General features: G+C 39.0%; 1 protein-coding gene across 1 annotated transcript in view; it reads right to left on the bottom strand.

The window, feature by feature from the left end:
• Positions 1-19,391, bottom strand: part of pcdh11 (protocadherin 11) — a 120,774-nt gene that overhangs the window by 33,194 nt on the left and 68,189 nt on the right. Inside the window, exons 5-6 of the mRNA XM_072395622.1 lie at positions 16,505-16,540; positions 10,395-10,593 (exon numbers count right to left, since the gene is read on the bottom strand). Coding sequence (XP_072251723.1) covers positions 10,395-10,593; positions 16,505-16,540 — 235 coding nt within the window. The remainder of the gene's footprint in view (positions 1-10,394; positions 10,594-16,504; positions 16,541-19,391) is intronic.

Raw genomic sequence — 19,391 nt, 5'->3', positions numbered from 1 at the left:
CAAAAGCAAAGTTTTACTTTTCACTAGAGCAAAAGTAAATAAACAGAAGAGGGGGAAAGTAGGTCATGGTGTAGGCTTAAGGCACGATGAAGTATTGGACTTATAAAGGAGTGTATTTTTCTCTAGCTCACCTTGCAGCCCCACTCCTTTTATTCTCAGTATATAAGTTGAAAAAATAACATTTTACAGAACATTTGGTATTTTTTTTAATGCTGCTGTGGTCCGGGAGCTTCATTTTACAGCATCTTGTGAACACCTTAAGACTAAAATTATCCTAAATTGACATCTGCTTATAGTGACTTTAACTTACAGCTTTCATCTCTACTGTCCCTTCTTTCAGGCCCTTCAGTCCCTTCTTTTCCCTTTATTTTGCGTCCTTTTCCTCCCCATTATATTGACAGGCCAATAACAATAAGAAGCTTCAAGGCAACATCATTTTAAAAGAGAGCCTTTAGTGATCAAATGTATTGAGTTCCCACAGGGATGAAATCAGCTGTTCGTTCAACATGTGTAAGGAGAAAAAGGTGGAAGAGGAGGTTTTCTGTGATTTCTTTCATGTGGACTTTTTTTTTCCTTCAATCATCCTTTATGGCACATGAGATAGAAGTCAGCATGAGACCTTGTGGCACCTCTGTCCTCATCCCCATGTGTTGCAGTATGGATGTGTTATGTCATGGACCAGTGACTCCCAGATGTAACAGCAGGGCTGATCATCAATTATTATACCTCAGTGAATCAAAATGAGCATATCTGCTCATTCCAACATCACCAGCGCTGGCCTGTGGCAGCTTAACTATGGCTAAGTGCACCACCAAACCCCTGCCCCCAACATCCCCTTTACACCCGTAAGCTCACTAAGACCAGCCAGATTCCTTGTGGAAGAAGATGGACTTGCCTAGAGACAACATCTGCCTCCTATTGGTGACCTACCGAGTTAAGCCAACTGCAGAATCAAGGTCGTGCTCACTGAGGGCCCCGATTTTAACATGACAAAGACACTGCTGTAGTTAGTGCCTGGAACTTGAGTCTATTTTCTGCAAACACTATGAACTCAAGCTGCGTCTTCCGTTCACTCATTTATTCCTTTTTTTCTCTCTTACAATGATATCTAAAATGCACACTGAGGGATACCTCCAAAGCACCCAGATTTATGTCAGCGAAAACATCAGCTGCTTTAGAAAGAAGAGCATGCAAATATGGGAAAAGGCCAATGCAGGTGTCTAGGTAAAAAGAAATCAAAGTAAACCATGATATTGTATAATTTCATGTTGTGTTGATTTGAAAAGTGTGAGAATATTTTGGAGCCAAAAATGTTTTTTCTACAAACCACTGAAAGTAAGACATTTGTTTTTCTTCTCCTGTTCCTGTTGATTCATCAAAGTCAATTCTATGAAAATTTAGCTCTTTCAAGTGTTCTGAATAAGTCAGTGTGAGGGCGCCTCCGTATGACAGATGTTTGACACTCGAACCCCTGGCTGAATGGAATCAGGACAAATCAATGCAATCATGAAGGTTTCTCAAGGGAAATGGGGACAAAGGGACACAGTCTTTTCTTTTTTTTCTTTTTTTTTTTTTTGCAGAGGCTTCTGGCAAGGATTTTGAGCAGGTCTGCTTCTGCATGCATGGAATAGCAGACAGCTGACCGACCTCACGAGTGCTACATTGCCTTGAGGTCCCCACAGATGCCTCACAAAGAGCTTGGGCATAAAGTGCAGCACAAACCACAGACCACAGTGAGTGTGATGAATGGGCTTTCTTGTTGAGTAGGTACACAACAACCAGGTTTGTGTTTTCAACGTCAAGCCCCTCGAAAGCCCTGTCATTTCTGATAAGCCAAACGTCCTGAAGGGCCCACTGTACGTGGAAAACTACTCCTCCAGTGTGTCCCACCTGAAAATCTCATCCTTCTCATTCTCTCTTTCTGTCTCCACTCCTTCTTTTTCTCACCAGACTTTCACTCCATTTGTCAGCATGACCAGACCATGAGTGTTCACTGACGTGATCTATTTGTCCACAAATATCAATTCGTCAACTCGTCAGTATATATATTGATTCGATAGGGATAGGGTCCCCTACAGCTCAGTGGGGAGTAATCTCATACATGCTTGTGCATTCAGCACCTGGATTAGATGCCAGCAGTAGCTCAGGATGCAGATTAAAAACAATCTGAAACGAGCATGCGTTATTATCTTTCAACGGCTGAAGAAAACTTCATCATAATTCAAGTTTGTGCATTTCTTGTGTCTGTCTCTGTTACAACTTTTCCGCATTCATTTTTTTGTCTGTTTATTGCAATTTTATGCCTGCGCTTGTGACGTGAATGATTTTAATGGGCAAAAAATACTTGTGAATGACAGATTTTAGCTGAAATATGTTAATACGTGAAATGTAGACAGATGGCATCATAGTTGTGGCCGTCTGTCATCATATCATTGATGTCACTGCCGCAATTCTGCTGCTATCACTGTGAAGTGTATCTCATTAAGACCGTAGTTTATGTCATCCTGTTTCCTTATTGGAAAATAAGGCAAAGAAAAGCAGTAATACAGTTTTACATTGGTCTCAGCATGTCATTCTCCAAGCAAATCTAATCTGTCAGCATACACATTATAATAAGTTTGCTCTGATACATTGATAATTTAGCTCTGTTTTTAGGACTATAAGGCTATATGATAGATTTGCCCATATGTTTTTAGCTTGCTGTGCTGTGCTACAGCATATCAGGACAACTCAGGTCAATAACATTAAAGGCTGAGAGAAGAGGTGAAAATACAACCCCTGAGATGATGTGTTCTCCTCAGCCTTCAGGAGACATATTGATGCACAGTTATTTTGGTCAATAAGTCCTTCTGAGCAGAGGCCATCCTTATCCTTGAGACTGACTGCATGTGAAAAATGAGAAAGGGATGAGACCATGCATTCTAATGTATATTGCACAATGTCTTAAAGGGAGGAAGAAGGGAGGAAAGAGGAGAGGGAGGGGAAAAAAGAGGAGATAGGGCTGCACTTCCTCTAACCCCATTTCAACCTCACTAATGCAGTTGTTAACAATAAACCATACCACTAGTTATATTGAAATACAACACCTCAGAGCCAGAACATAATAGCTTTAATGAAATATGACAGAGGCTGACCTCTAAGATCATGGCAGGATTTACACGCAAACATAAAATCTCAAATGAGATAATTATGTATTCAACATATCTATTTCTCTGTTTGAATGGCAGGGAAAAATTAACACATTTCAAAGATGTTTGACTAATGAGTGTTGCCAGTCATATGGAACTGAATATATCCTTATTTCAGTCGGTAAATTGTAAACAGGCACGTTGTATGAAACGGGAGATGCTAAATTGCAGGGAAATATGTTGATACAAACACAAGCTCTGAAACTAACAATGATGACAACTGGGATTTTTTTGTGGAGGCTATCTATAACAAATGTCTTTCAATAAAACATTAGCACATGTATATTTAATAGCTTCCCATGTTTTCTTCCTGCTTCTGAAAGAGTGAGAGTTTCTGCTCTGCCAACCAGATGTAGTGTAATATCGGATCATCAAGGACAGGATATGAGAAATGCTGGGATCGTTGTGGTGGTGTGTGGTGAGGTAGCCTCAGTTTAAAAGTTCTGGTAACTTACTATTTGGATAACTCTAACAACAGCCTCGAGGCAGCATTTCCTGGCTGTTTGGTTGCAGCCAGATTGAAACAAATGACAGTGAAAAAAGGCTATGATGTGGGTCATAGCCTTTGGCACCATACGCCAAAGACAACATTCAATGAACAAATTTCCCAGTTACTACTTTATCATTATTTTTCTATTTTCAGGTGTTATGTTGCTGTTTGAATGACTCATGCTTTGACGTGAGATCAAATCAGTTAAATGGAATCAAGGACTCAAACGGCTCATCCCTCTGACACCCAACATTTCATAGATTTTATATGCAGTCCAAGCTATTCCAGTTTAGGCATCACAGAGTCAGTGAATGGAACAAAGTGAATTGTTGGCTGGGGCCTTTGAGCCTTTATTCTTGTTTGAAGTGTCTCTCTAGCTCCTCCGCATTCAGAATACGTTGTTCGGAGATACTATCAAACTTGGCAGATATTGATTCCTTCCCAAGCCAGACACAAGACTTACTGAACATGTTAACAACTTTGGGATGAGTATTTTAATTGTGCAGGTCTCTGAAAAAGCCCACTCAAGTCATGGCACTGCTGGGTGAATTTGAAGCAGCAACTTCTGGACAGTTGAACAGGGAGTTCACAGCTAACTTTCCTGACCTGGCTGATCTCCACAAGTCTTTGCATCTTCCTGGGCAAGCATACACACACAATGCTTCCTATTCAAGAAGTCATTACATCTGCTAAAATGGTGGGAACCAAAAGCTTAAAATTAACATTTTAAGTCAAACCAGCTTAAAAAGACAGTAAATATGTAATCTCCTAATACACTGTGGCAATAGACAGGTGTTGGTTTCATGTTCTCAGAATAAACTAACTTGGATCTGTTTGTTAGTTTGTAGTTTCCTAGTCGTATTGTGCTGAACTTCTTATTTGTGTTATTTATTCTTTCTGTTGGGGGGATTGCAGCCATCCTCTGAATGTCTCAAAACCCTTTAACATCTTTTTCTGTCTTGTCCGGGTGAGATCTGGATGATTGCACTGGAAAGCCCCCGTCTCAACTTCACAGAAGTCTTTGGCAAGACAACAAAGACAAGGCACTAATACTGTGGAAAAGGAGGTTTCTTACATGACACTTTTCAGTTGTTTGAAGGAGGGTAGAGAGAGATTTCCACGAGCTGAGTTGACTCCTCCAGATCAATAGCTCGTCTCTCTCTCCCCATCTCTAAGACAACTGGTGTGGCATTTGAACCATATAAAACAAGGGTTCCCCTCCACCTCACCTCTGAGAACTGAGCACTTCCACCAAATCCCAGTCGGTTGAAAAGGATACAGATGAGTCCATTTAAATCCTTTCTAACTCAGTGCTATACCCCCAGCGGTCACAAAAAAAAAAGAGAGAAAAGGAAGAGGAAAAAAAAAAAGATTAAATCATCTTGAAAGGAAAGTCCAATCTATGTAGGTTAATATTCAGTGTTGCTTCATTTAGCTCAGTTAGGCCCACTGGGGCAAGTGTAAAAAGTTTTGGGAGCCAGAAGGCACAAAGGCTTTTATTTATTTATATGATGGAGAATATATGGTGGAGAACTAAACTGGTGCAAAGGATATAAGACAAAAAATAAAAAAAATAAAAAAATTGTAATCTGAAGAAGTTAGCTTGTAGATTGTGAAAAAACTTCAAGAAAAAGAATAGACTGCATTACCATTTTATGTGCAGCATGAATTAAATATACACACCACTGCCAGAATAACTCTGATAACATGACAATATGTAAGGTCATGATATGAAATGAATGAGCAATACCTCTTCCCATATTTCCACCAGCAGTGATATACCCTTAAGCAAGGCACTTCATCCTTAATTACTCCAGTGAAGTTGCTCATTTGTCAGCGGTAGCTGATGAGATGGGCTGGCAAACGTACAAGGTTGCGCAGGCAGTTACTAAGTGTGGCTTTGCTATTAAAGAGAATGCCTGCCCAGTCAACCTTGCATGAATAAAAGTTGGGGGAAAAAAGAGCTGAACAGTCTTACAACATTCAACGTTCATCATATTTCTAACCTGTGGTCAGCCAATTATCTGGCTCTTGCTGCATTATTGGACTTCTGACTCTCGTTACAAGGGTCTTCTTCTTCCTTGCATGTCAGCTTAGTCTTTCCCCCTGGTCGCTGATGACATTGTAACACTAATTACAGCTAATTGTTCTTTGCCGAATGGATTTAGTCACATTGCAAATGATATGCCATTGGTCAGTGTCACAATGTTTCCACAGAAAAATTCAATGGGGACTGGAAATTTGCACAAATGAATGTAATTAAGAAGCACATTCATTACATCTAATTGCATATGAGAACTCTCAAAGTGAGACTGAGATTGGACTCATATGAATAATTAATGCCGCTAACTATACTGAACACTGTAACATTGTTGCTGTCATATAATGATGTGCTAAGCAAATGGTTTGAATGATAAAATGCAGTGTTCCTTTTTTTTCTTTTTCTTTTTTGTTTTGTATTACTCCTATCACAACCACCAAACTTTTTCCTTTTCACATAAAATCCCTTTACTCGTTAGGAGATTTCGTCTAGACAGTCAAATTCCAATCTCAGTGCAAGCTTTGAATTAGCTGGGTAGAGTTGGAGGTTAGAGGAGTATTAAAATTCAAGTGGTACCAATGTGTTTGGCACACTTGATCAAGTCAAGGAGTGTTTTCTAAAGAAAAGAAAAGAGTAGTTGTGAATCAGCCAACTGGAAACTCACTCTGAGAGCCATTATGAAGATTTTGGACAACCAGAAATCAAAGAGTTCAGAATTTAACTCCTGGAAAATATGAGCCCAGCAAGCCTTTAATCAGATTACTTGTCTGCTGACATCTGGAATTAAGTCCTGTACAATGAAAGACACAAAGGAGCCCAAAGTGAAACAATATATAAATGTTGAACAGAAAAATATGATATGAATCTGATATTTTTTGAAGCTCTTCTTCTTTGTAAACATTTCTGTAGATTCACAGCGTGGCGTGCAATGGATTTAAAACTATAATCTTATTACACTTGCAGTATTTAAAAAGGATTGGCTTATTTTTAATAGCAGATTAGATCTTAGACAGACAAGGTGTAAGCTGGTCATTTGAAAGCCATATGCCGTAGATTAAGATACGGCACTATGCTGTACAGCTTTTTCATGTCTCATCGAAAGACTAATGCACCACGTCAGAATTGCTTTTAGTGAGCTGTTTGTAAGTGGGCAAAAAGCACAAGCTCCTAAATCCCTCAACTCCGACAACAGGAGAAAAAAATAAGGATATTACAAATCATCCAGAGAACAAAATTGTGTATTGTTTGAAAAATGTGAGGGATTTGGACTCGAGGATTTGCTCCCACTTTGCTGCACTTTGTCTGGGAGCTTAGAGCTGATCATTGTTTGTGACATGACGATTCACATCATTCTTCAAAAGCCTTTCAGGTCATCAGTGGGACCGTATCAAACAGCTCAGGATGTGCAAACAGTGTGGGATGAGAAAAAAATGGAAAGAAACACAACAAGAATAAAAAAAATAAATAAAAAAAAGAGACGAATCTCAATAAACTTAATTATTCCCAAGTCCTGTTACTTTTCATAGAGCTATGCTAATAAATACCACTAAAACGAACACAAACAAATCCACAGAACGAGCCTTATTTCTTATCATTCTGGAAACGTGCATCATGAACCTCAGTAAAACTGCTTGAGAGAAATTCCACCGCTCTGAGTCGATGTATGCATTGGAGAATGTCAGCAGATTGGTGTATGGTTTTAGAGGGAGGGGTGGCATCTCAGAGCGTCACGCCTTTTTTATTCATTCATTCATTTTTTTGTGATGTTTTTGATGTATTGTCGCAATTGTACCAAAAAAAAAGGACAGGCACCATTTGCCTTGCTTAACAGCTCTGGATGTGTAATTTTACAGAAACCCAGCTGAAAAATATAAGGAGGTTGGACATGAAATTACACATTCAAATTACATTAGTGTATTTGCCGTGACAGAGGAAGAAGTATCAAAATCTTTGGAACAAAATGTGACAAGAGAGATGACAGCTTAAGACTGATGGCAGTGTGGTGATGGAAGCCTGGAGGGGGGCGGGCAAGAGCCCATAAAATGAACAGCCGCCTAACTCATAAATAATAGAAACATAAAATGTCATATGAACTTTATTTCAAGAGAGGGGGGCCTAATAAAGATGCAGGTTTAAAGAGGAGTTGAGAAATTCATTGTCATAAGAAGGCCACATGGCTTGCCTTTGGCACAGACAATTATTCAGTGCAAGTTGACATTCAGGTTCTTGCTGAGGCACCTTTACTAAACAATACCGCTTTTGACCCCTGAAATTCTCACTTTCTACCATTCCTTGGATCTTGTAATATCTCAGCTCTATTTCTCTGTCTTCACTTGGAGCCCTTCCATCTCCTCTCTCCTCTTTCCACTTTTCCTTGTTCCTCCTGCCTTACAAATTGAGACGACATGATAAGAGATTGCAGCCGCCATGCCAGCCTGCTGCTCATTGATAAAACCATATCTAATCCATCTTAGGCCCCCTTCTGTCACCAATGCACTCATCTCTGAGACCGTCAACGTGCACAGGAGCTGTATCTGTTTTTGAACTGAGTAGCACGGAGTCAGAATTTATCTGACTTAACTTCTGGAGGAGGAAAATGGATCTCGGTGAGTCAGATGACTTTGTCTTAAAAAGATGCACAGATGTCTGTGTCAGCAGGTTATTCAGTAGCATCTAGTAAATTAAAGACTTGATTAAGTTAGATTGTAGTGTATATAGTGTAAGATTAAAATGTTATAATGATAGAAACAAATAAAAGCTTTGTAAGGGCAAGAAATTAACATCTAAATGCCTCTCTAATGCATTCTACCATTTTGCATATCAGTCGAAACTCCTCATATGGTTTAAACACTTATATAGTTTAAACACTATCCTTGAATATGATCAAGTTTCATCTGCTTTAACAGGCTTTCACACTTTATCTCTTTAAACTACATAGGCTTTAATGTAAATTTGTGTGATAAGGTGACAACTGGGGGATTAGAAGCAGCCTTTTGGTCAAATAAGTAAAAACAGCGTTTCTGATATCCAATAACTGATATTATACCCCATTATTTCGTTCACTCTGCTGGGATTTTTAATGCAGCAATTTGTAAAAGTACACAAGCATTTAATACATTTACACGGTCTCCTACCTAAAATGAATGTACCTTAACAAATATTACCCTAGGGGGAGAGTGGATAATAAGTGCAGTATTTGAGTTAGTTTATGAAGTATTAGATGTGTACGTCTGTGAATATTAATGAAATGATGAGAAATTGCCTCTGTGTGTGAATGAATCATGTATATGAATCACTGCTGTCACCATGGAGAATACATTAAAGATAACAGCTTGGGAGGGGGCAGCCTGATCCTGAGATGTATACTTTTACCTGTATGTTTATAAGTGTTGAATGTACGAAGAGAAATTAGTCTTTTGTGTTAGTCTGTTAATAATCTTTCTGCTGTAACTTCCAATTGGGCTGACAGCCACATGTAAATGAGCAGAGGGCTATCACCAGAATGTCACCAAATTTGTCTGACGTCTAACAAAAGCACTCGTTCACAATCACACTGACGCTCCGGCCCTGGACCTGTCAGCCCAGCTGCTGGGGAGGCATCCAAGGGCTGTTGTCTCACTTACAGCAATGACACAAAGGTTGTGCTGCACGTGGGTGTATGCAAAGCAATCTATTTTCCTCTGCCCTGTGTATTTTTTCCACCACAAAGAATGAAATGACGGTTTTTGACAGGTAAGTCAGAGTGATGTTGAAAGCAATCCTGGCAATGACGCATACGAGCCACAGAGGGAGTGAAGGCCTGCACCCATTTGAGCCTCCATCTTTTCCACAGTATGTGATGCAAGGCTACCTGAAGAAAGATCAAATCTGATTCACCAGAACTAGAATATCCATCTTGGGAGGGGGGGGGGCAGATTGACTGAGAATAGCCTTGTTCATGTTATGGTGCAGCAAAATAATTTCAGCAGAAGCAGCATCACTGCTGCTGATGAAAAAGGCTTCGGATGCACACTACCACTGGTGAGAAATCCCACTTCTCTTTTCCCCTCAGCAAGTTTTCTGAGCAACGATTAAAAAAAAGAAAAAAGAAATTGTATATGCATGAGGAAGACGTTGTGCAACCCTGTGTTCAATGACGCTTTTTATGGAGAACATCACTGGGCAGTAAGCCATGCAGTGACAGCTGTCTTGTGAATCATTTACGAAAAACTCTGCAGCAGACTTCCAACCTCAGGGGTATCATTTTTTTTACATTATACAACTTAGCACTTGACAACATTTACAAAACTCAACCCAACAGATTTTATTTTTTGCCATAATTGCACCGTTGTGCAAATTAAACTAAAATATTTGGGTTTCAGTTTAATCTCAGCACAAAAAAGCCTTTCTGTCTCATCATCAACCATCCCCTTTTGCTTGCTTGACTTGTTTAACAACAAAGTTGTCGTCCAACCAGTCCAGAGAACGTTCTCACGAAAACGGCAAGTATCACAAACAAAATTCCATGTGTAACTAACTTATTCATAATTATTCGACAGAAAATATCTGCCTCTCAAGTGTTTGTTACTATAATTACAACCACAGCTGTAATCTCAAAAAATTGGACTGTCTAAAAACACAGATGGCCACTTATAAATCGTGTTTTCAGTCTAAACGCTGAAAATATAGTACTCACTGGATTCAGGGTCTGAGTTTCCATCTCCCTCGGTGCGGCTGTTTGGTGATGTTTGTTCATAGTACTCCTCTTGGGGAAAGTTAAGGGGAAGAGGCTGGGTGGCACTGGCTGCACTGCTGGGCTCTGGGTCTCCCAGGCCGCTGTCACTGCAGCTCTCCTGGGAACCATCTGGAAGATGGAAGGTCACACGGCGTTGGGTCTGGAACACACAAACAGACAAGACAATTGTCCCATGATAATCTTTGAAGTGTTGTTGAATATGGCATGACTATACAACAAACAAATACAGAAGAAGAAGAAGAAAAAGAAAGTATAAATTAACACCAAGAGTTGATGTTGCCCAATCCCAAGCAAATATCAATAAGTTGATGATAGTGAAACGTGTCACCTCCAGTGTTTTGATATGTCTTCTACTGGAAATAAGTACTGCAGATCAGCAAATCATTGCATTCTGTTTTCATTTCCATTTTCCATTTTATTTTGCCTGTATGCTAATAGGTTGATGCAATCTCAGTGGTCGTAGTAAGTAAAAATATCACAAGATTTAAAACATCAACGGCCAATTTTTTTTCAGTTCAAGAATTATAACCTTTGATAATCTATATCATAAGAAACAATTGGCACATTTTATTTGTTTTTGGTAATGGAGAGCCAATGGAGGTTTCACTGTAGGATCCATCCAGACAACAAAAAAAAAAAGAACATCTCCTCTGGTGAGAAACAGTTTTGTTCAATCTTCTAAAATGTTGAAATGCGTTGCATGAAAGCACCAAGCACCACAGTCCAAACTTCCTCTCACCTCCATTGCACCAAGATAAGGAAAGAAATGTCGATAGGTGGGATATTTTAAAACTCTGGCATAAAAAAAAAAAAAAAAAACATCTAGAGATTTTTATCACAACAGCCAAGGGAGAAAAATGATGTTTTTCCCTTTTTGTGGGAAAAGGTTTAGTGACTCACTAAGCCAATGTAATTATCAATTTAAAGGGTGACCCTAGTTACTGCTATGTTTCCTCTCTTGGGTTATTTTTCAAAAAGCACTGAGTCATTTACAGGTCACCAGAGATGAATATCGCAGCCTTAAAACGTGTATTTTTGGAATATATGCAGCTTGGTATTAAAGAAAGAATCCTTCATGGATGTTCACTCTGTTCACAGAAAAACATTCCCGACACACGACCTCTGACAAACACGGATATTTAATATCATCATGGATGGTGACAGCGATGCTCGTTCATGGGTGAATAAATACAGTGAGATGGCATTTACAAGGGGAACCCTTGCCTCAATGAATCAAATGTTGCATGCAAAGCAGTCATCCTCTCCACCTGCTTTTAATAGGAAAACATGTCCAAATTGCATCTTGTCATTAGAAAGACTAATTGAGACCGTGACCTCATAACCCAAAACTGTTTCTGGCCTGTTGAGTCTAGTGAATCAGTTTCCAGATGATAAAGTAACTGTGGCACTATAATTGAGACGTCTCTGATACACATCCTGAAAATAGATACGATATGTATTAACAGGTTGAACTATGTCCCAGTTTTCCCTCTCACCCAATTTAGCCACAAAAGAAGTGGAAACTTGTGTGGAGGCTGAGACTTTGATTTGTGAAGTCTTGGGGATCACAGAAGTGTGGGCATTTTCTTCTGAACAGTGCAGGCCTCTTTGATTTCTCCGGAGATTTACAGAAGTTCATGTTGCGACCTTTCTTTGGTGCTATAGAGGAAAACACGTTCTGTATGTGACGGCGTCAGCTAACATGTTAGCGATTTCTACAGAGAGCAGACCACACACTTGCCGTCATTCATATCATGGGCCACAATGCAGACACAGAGAAAAATGAGGCTTTGGGAGATCTGACTTGGCTTTGAGGTAATACTAGTATATAACAGAGCATGTGGCTGTAACGCAGACTGCAGCTTAAATTTATGTCTTCACATGATTCTCTGAGTAACATCATACTGCATCACACCGTATAGAGACATAAAACGCATAAAATATAATTACGCCCTCAGCTGTGGTTATTGCAGTGAATTTTATTCGGCCCATTATTCAAACTGATAAGATTTTTTTTTTTTTCGAGAGCAAATACAACTGGTGCACAAAAGACTATCTTAATTTTCTTCATCGCTATAGCAACAAAAGCAATATGCCAGTCCTGAATTAAAAACATCATTAACACATGCTCCTTTGAGCTTGGGAGGAGGTGATGTCTCTGTTCTCACGTAGTTTGAAAAAAAATAAAAAATATTTAGCCGCTACAGTACATCGATGAAATGCATATTGCTCTTAGATAAGGCCAAAGAAGACTGGGGAAATAGAGGAGAGCGGTAGAGTAAAATAAAGTCTGACACTAATGAAGGACAAACTGCCAATAACCAAGTGCACAAAAAGCTTCGTTTTAAAACTATCAGCAAGGGTTGACTAGCCTAAATCCACACAATTAGCATCCTGAAAGCACAACTGAGTGGTTTTCAATGCCATAATGCTGAAACACCCGGCTAAATATTCTATTTACTCGATTCATTAAGATCCTGAGGCTACAAATCTCTTTGTGAGCATTTGTGTGAGAGCTGTTAAGAAAATCACAAATGAAAAATAAGGAGAAGAAAAGAAAGGACAGGCAAAGAAACAAACACCCTTCAACTCAAGTACGAGATAACAAGTCAGAAACTAAAGGTTTGAGTTGCATGTTGCTCCTAGTGTGAAACAGAGAGGAGGAAAAAAGGGTACGTTGTCACATGTAATGACTAAAACTTAGCTACATGAAATGATGTGATGTAGGACTACTCAAAATAATTTTTGGTTCAGTTCATGGAGAATGACACGTTCTTCTGGCAAATCTTGAAATAACACTAAAGTACACGATTTTCTTTCCCACTCAACTTAACATTTAATCCATTTTCTTAGACAAAGAGGAGACAGATACCTTCTTGGCAAAGTTATGTAGCTCTGTGTGCCATGTTTGCCCACGCTTTTAAGTAATCTAAATATCTACTTGTTCTCAAACAGCTTTGGCAGCTGTTTCTCAAATTAGTGGGGGGATGCATGCAAAAGCAATGTCCAGGTTCCAGCAAAAGAGAGAGCCCACTTACAAAAGTGTTGGCAGCTCTACAAAAAGCCTCCTTCCTCTCCACATGATTCTAATTATTAAAAACTTGCACTAACAATAACATCCAGAATCTATTAGAACAAACAGCTGCCCGGGACAATTAGGATATTATCATTTTGCATAAGGTAGTGTCTTCATTTTTAGTCTGCCTTTTATTCAAGCCCATTCAGGTCGATGCCAGATGTTAGGAAAGCTTAATTTGGGTTCACTATATGCTCCACAACAAGTCGTTCAGAGCTACAATATTAATTAGGATTAAATAGTATTAATGGGTTTTGAATAAATAAAACTTTTGCTCTCCGTGGTAATGGCTGGTGTGAGTATGACATTAATATTAGAAGACAAACATGGCAAACAAAAACAAACACCCAGGAGTCAAGGTGAGTGTTTTGCTAAGCATGATCACTTATTTAAAGAAGCTGCCAGAAATCCATAAAACAAAGACAAGCTGCTGCAAGAGATATCAAGACCAAACAAAGCCCGCTCAGTCAGATAAAACATCGCCTTGAGAAGTATGTACACAGAGATAAAATAAACAGGAAAGATGTGCGCCAAGTTCTCCCATAAAACATGCCAGAAAATCCAACCCCCCACCTCTCATAGCCACTCGGATGGGGCAGGATTCATGGGTTACCGGATTAGAAGTCTGTTTAAATAGAGGACCATCAGCTAAGTGGCTGCCACCTTGTCCTTTGGTAGACCACAGCTCTTTGAGTTTTATCATACTATGTACTTTCCCTCAACTATTATTCTCTCAAAATAGCAAAGTAGTCAATGCTGCAGAGAAAAGGACTTGGCTGACAACCACCACACTTTGAGTGATAAACAGGGACCACTTAGAAGTGAATCAGCGGAGATTGGCTCTGCCATTCCAGATAAGGATCACCTCGCGGGCACACCTAGACCTGCATAAATCTGTTCAGGAGAGATGGCGATTTGTCATGTCACACATGTCTCATGTGTGTGGAGCAAGGAAAAAAGAAAAAAAAGGAATACAACAATGCCTTGATCCAAAACACGCTGTCCCGCACGCCCCTGCTCTATAATGTCAAGATTGCATGTAAGATCCACAAAAAATCCCTAGGCAACTGCTACTTTTTGGAAACAGCTTTCTTTTTTATGGTACGTGTCGTTCCATTGCAGCCTTTTATGTGTGAGGTGATGAGTGTCTGTGAGATGATGAGTTAGCAGGAACATGAGTGAAGGAGGTGATTCTCGCAAGTGTGCTGAGAGATTACAGGATTATCTCTGACAAATCAAATGAATTTTCATCAATTTCATCTGTTATTGAGTCATCTGCTATGACCATAACATCAGTGTAACATAAACTCTACCAAAACCAGTTGTATTCCTAGCAAAAGCAAACTAGGGCTTTGTGCTAAACTGTGATCCATCTCTTTTGACAACATTGTAATGATATGCCAGTTGTTAGCACAGACGACCAGCAGACGTGAACAATATTTGGCGGTGTCACAGGCACACTGAAAACTATTTTAATATCCGAGCATTTTGTCTGTGTGCTCCAAAAACTAAAGGCAGAAGAGCTAAGAACAGAAACTATCTCAGCAAAATTTAGCTGAAACTGAAAAGTAGGTTGGAGAGACATGTAACTGTGTAAACTGCAGGAAGGAAGAATTTTTACAATCCTGTAGGCACTGACGAAAGATTGTTGAAACATGAATATGTATGCTCAGCTATTAAATACAGAACGAGCAAGTGAAAATTAAAGAGACAGTCTAACAGTCAGATGTCACAATACAATGGAATCCAGTGACGGCTTACGTGGGAAAAGCTTGGTGAGCTGTTCACTCAAACATGTAGCGCGACTGACGGATGAAAGTCAACACCTTTTTTATCTCACTCTCAGCAACAACGTACAACATTCCTACCTCTGTCACAAAAGCAACTTGGATGAAGAAAATGCTGGGATGTCAATATGCTACTGCAGATGATATCAGTTTATGAGATTTTATTGTATTCTGATAATGCAGTTTGAAAGACAAAAATGATCAGCCATAGTCTACAGTTGTGACATACGATCATTACTGCAGGACCTTCTCTCCTCAAGATCACAGCGACATGTGTATTCATAGTAAGAAATGTATATCTCTGAAAATGAGAGGTGATAGGTCAGTTTGCCAGAAACCTTGCTAATCTCATTCACGATGCAGTTCATTTTGTTTGTTTGGTGTAGAATCTAGTTGACATGACTCTTGTTTAAGAAGAAAATCGGGAAATTGTTTTCTGGCATTTTCTCCATGCAGAAAGCGTTTTGTGAAATTCATCTACATCCAGACAATGTCCACTGTGTATAAGTAATGTGATGTGAATCATTCTTAGATTTGGTGCACATGTGCAGCATCTTTTCTCTCATTCAATCGTAACACTGACACTAGACTATACAAACTGAATGAGCTAGCATCACAAGCCAAACTTTTAGCACATACTCAACCAAATACATTCCTCATACATTCTTTCTTCGTCAAGTCTGAGGTGGAAGCAACAAAGTTTTATCTTGCAATCTACAACTCCTGTGATAATATTAGCACATATAGGCTGGATTTGTCTGTTTTACTTGAAATTAAAAGATGAGAAACACAGCCCCATTATATGAAATCACATTTTCACCTTAAATTGCAAATGTGAAGGAAACACCTGTCAAGTAGTTAATGCTGTGAATTCTGCGAATGGCTAGCGCTGGTGAGTGTAGAAGAGTGTTAAATTCTAACTACACACAGAGCCAGTAATTACTGTTACAGTATTAACACTCGCAAAGAGGTACATTAACAATGTGTGATGTTGACCCAAGTGTTAACATAAACTGACAAAGTTAATTTGTGCTTGCAGCTTGCAGCTTACCAGAGTGCAGGAGATAAGCAGAAAAAGAGAAGTTACTTCATATAGAAGTTGTTCGAAATGTATAAACTCGGCAAATGCAGTGTCATGTTAGAGTGATGCCTTCGGTAGCACAAATGCAAGAAAGAGAGACACTTACATTCACAGAAGTAATCTTGCCAAGTTGACAGGCGTCCTAAAAAAGACAGAAAAACATTTTGCATCATTAACTGACTGTAACTCTTCAGCGATTTACTGTTTAAACACATATTTGGACCCAACAAAGAAACTTCTATAGACGTCTTAGAGTCAACCAGAGTTCACAATTGACACGCTCATAGAATTAGGAGTATAAAGTCTTTTTTCAATTGGATTTAAGAAATTTAGATTATTTTATACAGATGCAGAGTTTCCACGGCACGTCGCGCTCAGAAGGCTCACCAGCACACCGGGTTGCAGAACACACACCTCAGAAATGTAAAGAATAGGGCAAACCTGACATTCTGACAACACAAGGCATACGCTGACACTTTGATAAAGATGTTTTCTCTTCATGTCAGGGAGGAAAGTGAACAGAATATCAAATGAAGCATCAAAAATTAACAATAAACAGCGACAAGCTTCTAAATTGAGAACAAAAGACCCCTCCAAGCCAACAAAATAGCATCCTCTCTCTGGGGACTGAGATAACTCAGAGAGAGAGATACGAGTATTTAATTTTTAATCATCAATTTTGTTTTCTTTGTACTGTATATAATAATCTGAAAACGTGGCTTTATTTGCGGAGGAAATAGAAGAAATCTGGCAGCGAGGAGCCACTTAGAACAGGGAGAAGCTGAAAGGACTGCTGGGGTGGAACGATAAAACAATGAAAATGAAACAAGTTCATGTCAACAGATTATCCCACCATAATTGTTCATGATGGGATGCTGCTGCTGACTAAGTGATGGAGCAACACAACCGAAGCTATTGATCACAAACAAGATGGTTCTTTATAGTGGACAATAAAAGTAAATTAGAGAATGTCACCAAAGTTCAGGTTTACTGCGTAATAATATTGCACTGTACTGTCTATGTAGTTATGAATAGTAATAGATTAGTGTAGAGAGAGAAGAATCCAATTTACGTGGGTACAAATTTCTTTCTGTTTTTCTTTTGCCAAGTCCTTAAAATAACAAAACAGCGTGTCTCATCATTCTCTCTGCAACTTCTCTCTGCAACTGTATTTAGTAATGAATAAATACATAAACTAAAAAAAAAAAGAAAAAAGAAATATTTGGGTCATCAGAGGGCAGTCAAACAAAGTCAGCTGTGAGCTGAGAAACAAAGCACACAGCCAGATATTTATCTCAAATGTTGGTCAAGTCAAAACCAGAGGTAATGAACTTAAACGGTGGGCCTTGCAATCACTAACTGGAAAGAAAAAACTAATTTCAGTGTTCGATTATTTTTTTTCTTCGTATCTTAAAGAAGCGTAAATAGGCAACATGCCAATACATGATGACGGTTGTGTTTGGTTCACACCTCAATGTGCTGCTGTATAAAATGCTAATTATTGTGAACTTAATCAGCATCTGATGGTGTAACAGCGTAAGGTAATGTGCCACTTTTTATATCTTTCTTAAGTTCTTTAGTCACTTCCAAAGCTGTCTTGCTCTTAGGTAGAAAATAGATTTAAAACCGAGAAACCACACTCCCTGAGCATAGAAAATGTCGTAATTAGGGAAACAGTGCTACTCTCCATTTCACAAGTCAGCTGTTTAAAAACTTAACGTAGACACGCTTCAACAAACTGCTTTGTAAATGTATCACATGTACAGTGGCCTGAGCTCTCCAGACATGCATTTGATTGTTTAAGGCATTCATTGACCAGTGCTTATATGAATAGGCTCCTGTAAACGTGTTAATGTGTGCATATCAAAGAGCAAAATGGTGTTGTCACAGGTAAACTGAGGAAAAATGAGAAGAAGTTTGTCACACAAAGAAGCTTGCTTTGTTGCATGTGATTAATGTTAATGATACAAATCCAAACAATGACCTGTTCCTGAACTTCACCAACTTGTTGACTTGTGTAAGTCTGACCAAATATTGAAAAAAAAAAAAAGATTTGCTAATACAAACAGTGGGAGATGATGGTACTAGGACACAAACCCTATTCTACTGGCTAGAGTCCTCTGTTTGAGTCATTTCCATCCTGCACACCACCTCCAAGTGTGGACGCTGTCAATCTCATAAGCTTGTTACTACAGACAAGCTGATTTCATACAGTTCCTTTCACCATGCCTGACTCACAATATGTCTTGAACACTAATAGTATTAATCTATATGAATGAAATAATAAGGAAATGCATTATTAAATGTATTCACAGGTGCACATTTGTATTTTTTGTCAATGTGAGGCGAAAAAAGGATCTTTTCGCAATACTTGACATCAACATTTGTCAGGTCTAAGAAGTTTCTCATTTGCATCGAATGACTAATCATTTGCAGCACAATATTACTTGAAACTGCCATCAGGCAGTTGTTCCTCCAGCAAATAATGTTTTATTCAACATCTGGCGACATATATTTCAAGTTAGAGACCTTGCCAACCAATTAAATATATGATAATGTACAGAAAGGATCAGAGAAGGTGACGTGTAGTTGTTTTATATTTAGATGACATTCAATGAAGTAGTTGTACATCGGATTGGTAGAGATTAAAAAGTGTGGGCTTTCTCTTTTTTTCCCTCCTCAGCATGGGTCGGTCAGTGACCTTCTCTCTGTATGTCCGCCTCTCAAACTAGCAGTTTCAAACCACTCAAATGCATGCCTGGGAGACAGTTATGCTTAAGATAAGTGCATTTGTTGGTGAACCACATCAAAGAACTGAGGGATGTCTTAGTGAGGAAAGGCAGTGAAGCTCGAGCCCCGCCTTTGATCACCCCAGGCACTCTGATCATTAAAATATTGGCTAAATAATTGATTAAAAACACCAGACCTTATTGTGCTCTATTCCTCTACCCAAATGTATCTCAATTTTGAGATACAGTGGCTGCACATGTTGT

This window comes from Leuresthes tenuis, unplaced genomic scaffold (genome assembly GCF_036924035.1).
Source record: "Leuresthes tenuis unplaced genomic scaffold, fLeuTen1.0.hap1 SCAF_11, whole genome shotgun sequence".
Lineage (NCBI taxonomy): Eukaryota > Metazoa > Chordata > Actinopteri > Atheriniformes > Atherinopsidae > Leuresthes > Leuresthes tenuis.
This window is presented reverse-complemented; position numbering and strand designations above follow the sequence as displayed.